General features: G+C 35.4%; 1 protein-coding gene across 1 annotated transcript; it reads left to right on the top strand.

Annotated features, from left to right (window-relative positions):
• The first annotated feature begins 1,500 nt into the window (after nt 1–1,500).
• On the top strand, nt 1,501–4,182 carry LOC140052056 (rhodopsin, GQ-coupled-like). Its single transcript, XM_072097440.1, has 2 exons — nt 1,501–2,365; nt 3,886–4,182. The coding sequence occupies exons 1-2, from the start codon at nt 1,559–1,561 to the stop codon at nt 3,991–3,993; spliced, it is 915 nt and encodes a 304-aa protein (XP_071953541.1). The 5' UTR covers nt 1,501–1,558; the 3' UTR covers nt 3,994–4,182.
• Nucleotides 4,183–4,875: the final 693 nt, after the last annotated feature.

Here is a 4,875-nt window from a genome sequence, read left to right as displayed (position 1 = left end):
TTGAAATACCACGATATCTTAATTATTTTCTGGCCATCTATCTTATCATTGTTGGAACAATCGGTGGAATAGGAAATTCAGTCGTCATATTCATTTTTGGAAAGTGAGGATTTGTTTTTATATTATTTATTATATGCTTTCAAGCTTTTTTTTTTTTAATTAAAGCACTTGTTGTATTCTTATTTATTGAATTGCTTACAAATTAAAGTCATGGTCTTCCACTGGTGATTATAGAGTAATGTTAGAACATGGTAGACTGACTGACCGACCGACTCGGACTGAGTTATTTATAAATCAATAATTCAATGACTGTCAAATTAGTTGTTGTCGCCAGTTGTGGAGTATATGTTATATTTAATAATCTATTGATTGATGATCGGATTTGTAAGTCTGCATCTTTGATGAATTTCAAGTAGAAAACTTATAATTATTTGAAAAACAATTTAGTTCCGTTACTCTAGTTGTAATTATTGTATTAAATGACATGTTAACTGTAAGTACAACTATAAATCAGTTACTGACGTCAACATGAGACCACAGATCTTAAAACTTCGTGGAGATTGAAGGAATCAAACTGTTTCATTTCAAATAATAAATAATTATGATTAAATGGTATTTTCTTAAATTCGTGTAAATTCAATCATCCATGTTTATATCATTAAACCATAAACGATGATTATTTATTCCACAGAACAAAATCTTTACAAACACCAGGAAATATGCTGATCATAAATCTGGCCGTTGGCGATCTGATTATGGTGATCACCCAGTTCCCAGCCATGTTCGTTACTACAGTGGCTGGCCAGTGGTTATACGGTGACATAGGTAAGACCAAGGCAATCTAACAGGATACTGAGCTCAAAGGGTTTATCTGTGACTGCGACACGATTAGTTCCACGCCCCTTACAGACAACATGGATTAATGAATATTCTATTAAATAATCCACGCAGACACCAAGCGCTATATGTGCATGTGCCAAATACAAACATACAGTACTGTTTGTATTTGGCACAGCCGACATTAAGATCTAAAGACTGTTCCTATCTTGGCAAGGCGAGATTATGTCCTGTTGTTAGACCGCCTTGGTAGTGGCAATGTGGACCAGTGATAATATAATCAGTAGGCGTCCATTTGATTATTAATGACTCGACCGTAAGTCGAAAAAAGAATAATCGCTCGATTTGTTTTTCTATACACCGTCCCAAAGCGGCTTCGATGCTGGTAAAAGACACTACCGATATTGATTCTCTATTTTTGTCAACTTTAAAAAAAATTTGACCAACGTTTTTTTTGTTGGACTTGGTAATGAAGCAAATACTATCGAGGCATGTAAGAAATAAATGTTTCGACTTGACTATTTAATTACCATGGGTTGTCCTTGTAAACAATCCAACGTTAAATAGACTTAAAACAACCATTTTGATGTATAGGAAGATGTAGTGTTCGATGCGAACCGTACACTGCTGCATTGAGTAAAAAAATAATAAAATAATTAATAATTGCTTTTTTTTTGTAGGTTGTCAGATTTACGCCTTCTTTGGCTCTACATTCGGCGTTATGTCCATAGCATCAATGTCTGCCATATCTATAGACCGTTACTATGCGATTTGTAAGCCCATGAAAACTACTCGCACGATATCGAAACGGCGCTCCAAACGCATAATTATGGCAGTTTGGTTGTATTGTTTGGCTTGGTCAGTGCCACCATTGGTTGGGTTTGGGAGCTATTCCCGCGAAGGTTATGGGTTGAGTTGTACATTTGATTATGTAGATCAAAGTTTCGTCAACTCAATTTTTGTTGCCATGTTGTTCGTGACAGACTTTTTTTTGCCGTTGGCAATAATTATTGGTTGCTATACGAAGATTGTATTTACCGTTCGCGCTCATAACAAAGAAATGAAAAAAGTCGTGGACAATAAGTTAGAAGATACACTTAAATTGAAGAAATTGAAAAATGAGAAGAAAGAATTTAAGATAGCAAAAATTGGAATGATCATGACAAGTTTATTCTGTATTGCTTGGCTCCCATACGCGTCTGTTTCGTTTATAGCCCAATTTGTCGACCCATCCATAGTTAATCCATTCTTGCAGACCATGCCTGTAGTCTGCGCAAAGAGTTCTTCTGTTTTGAATCCAATCGTGTATGCTATCACCCACGAAAAGTTTAAAACGGCGCTTACCAAACGCTTCTTGCAAAATTGCTGTGGTTCATACGAGAAAGAAGTTGCCGCTAGAGAGCGTAGTCAGAATATTCACCAACGCGCTCAATTTAGAAGAACAGCAGAAAGCTCAATCAGTGCCGTTGTGGAAACCTCTATCACGACTCAAGTTTCAGAGGACCCTCCACCTAATCCAGAAGAAAACGTAGGTATCCCTATGACCACAGGTCCAGTATCATTATCTAGTTTAAAGTCAGACAGATAGCCAACGAATGGAACAGCGAAATGAATATCTTTCACAGATAGACTAATAAGTAATAGGCCTAGTAAAAAAAAATGAAGGAAAATGACAAAACTGTATGACAAAGACGGTAATACAAGTGAACGGTAATTTACACTTGGTAAGTTAAAGGATATTAAAGAACCATATTTTAACAACGTATTATTAGTATGTATTGTACATATGACTTCCGAACAATCGCGAGATTTAATGCCGGCGCGCGCTCGCCGTACAGTACACACAGCAGCCGGCCGTCGCCGTAATTTGCTGTGACGTCACAAGTGCATGGCAAAATCTACCTCATGAGTTTTCACTGTTAACATACAAGAGATAGGTACCCTCACTCACAAATGCTAATTTAACCTGTATTAGGCTTAAATTTGCCAAAATGTTTTCTGGTATTTTAAAATCCAGAGATAGGCAAAAGAAACAAATGATGAGGCTTTGGAATCATTCAACCATATCAAACTAAAAACTTTTTTAATACACATGCGGTGATTTTCGGTGTGTGAATAAAGACGATGATGTTTATAGTATCGGAATCCACCGGCCTAATCCTTTGTATTCAAAGACGATGGTGAGTAAGTTATAGTTCATGCATATCATTTAGGCGTTCATAAATGGTGGCAACATAATCAAACCGACTCGATACCTAGATAGCTAGTAGGGCCTAGGCCTAGAATTTAGCTAGGAGGCTAGGCATAGATCAGCGCCCTAGGGGCCTAGTGTAGTAGGCAAATCAATACTTACTTATATTATAATATAGGCTGCCACAACCAAGATCGTAGTGTCGCAGTGACATATGATATAGTGGTGCAAATGGAAGTGACTCGCGAAAAATGATAATCGCATGGGCGCACGCCCATTTCACCACCAACAAGCGTATTACCCAGCAGTAGGAAATGCGACACACCACCGAAATCAATGTAAACAAACAGAAAGGTTAAAAAAAGGTTTTTAATTTTACAACCTTAGAAGAAAGGCAACATAATAAGAGGTGACATGATTGGAGCATACAATATTCTTTCTAACAAAGCGGCTATTAGATAGTGATTTACTTTTTCATAAGTCTGAATATACTGCCACTAGGGGTCATAAACATACATTGAAAAAGAATAATGTTCGATTAAATTGCCATAGTCATTTTTTTACCCAACGAGTTGTAAATTCATGGAATGCTCTCCCTGCTAAATTGAAGTCGACTCAACTATAACATTTAAGACAATTTCAGAAGACGAGAGGGGCTAATAGAGGGCCACGACCAGCCTCTTGCACCACTCATTTGTGTACGATGAGTTACAATGAGTTTAGATCTTTAGCGGTAAACGGGTCCTACCAGTCATGCTAATATTCGCTCGGTAGGGTTATGATATAAAATGATATCAAGCAAATGTTATTAACACACTTTAGTGGTAAATTTAACTTAAATATATTTTTCTTTCCAGAAACCAGTTAAAAGATCAAATTTCAATTGTCAAACGCTTGTCAAAACATCGGTACATCACTCACCAGAGGGAGGAATGTACGTAGTGTCTTTAACAGGAGAACAATGAGTATTGAACAACAGCAGAACATCACGCCAGAGCCTTTGAAATATAAAAGAATATGATTCTATAAAAGTATCATGGAGAGACAGGTTGTCAAAATGTAGACATTTTCAACATATGCAATTATCACCGAACACATAATATAATACAAGTACACACCCAAAATGTAATTTTGCTAATCAATTCCAAAAAAAATCGTACACCTTAATCATTAACACAGTAGGGTCTGTTGTTTTTCTCCTTCTCAAACTCAAACAAACTTTTTGGATCAGTGGCACATGTTTATAAAACATTAACAATACAGTTACAAAAATAAGTTACACAAAACAGACAAAAAAAATTAACTTAATAAAAATGGTCAGCAAGTAGATTTAAATATATACGAATTACAGCCAATACTTAACTTAAAATGGAGAATTTGTCAAGACTATCAGGTATTAAAACTATTTGAAAAACTATATACAAATGTAGATAAAACTATAAAAAAAAAACAGTTACAAATAATTTAGTTATTAATTGACGTGGTGGGTGGTAAATCTTTAAGTATAGGCTCTATCTCCATGCAGCAGTTATGTAATGTTTACAATAGTAATCAACAAATTCACCTATTTTTTTAAAAGGAAATAATACAAAAAAGGTCATCAATTAGTACACGATGTTGATAATCAGTATTACCCATAGACAAATTTTTTCCAAAAAGAATCATACCCAAAATATATAAGATCATGTTTGAGTGAATTGCAGTGTAAGTCTCTTATAGTAGTAAGTTTCCCACATTCAAATAAAAAAGTGGTCTGTATTATTATTATTACATAGTTTGCAGAAACCACCCTCTTTATCCTTCGACCATGTATTCTTTTTGCCTTCTAGTTCTAGAGTGTTACTTCT

Source organism: Antedon mediterranea, chromosome 6 (assembly GCF_964355755.1).
Source record: "Antedon mediterranea chromosome 6, ecAntMedi1.1, whole genome shotgun sequence".
NCBI lineage: Eukaryota > Metazoa > Echinodermata > Crinoidea > Comatulida > Antedonidae > Antedon > Antedon mediterranea.
The sequence above is the reverse complement of the archived record's forward strand: the minus strand, read 5'-3'. Positions and strand labels throughout refer to the sequence as shown.

Bases quoted from the DNA above. Each gene is read 5' to 3' on its own strand.
- LOC140052056 (XM_072097440.1), top strand. From the start codon at position 1,559: ATGTCCATAGCATCAATGTCTGCCATATCTATAGACCGTTACTATGCG. The intron at 2,366-3,885 runs GTAGGTATCCCT...TTTTCTTTCCAG, and splicing joins CACCTAATCCAGAAGAAAAC to AAACCAGTTAAAAGATCAAA.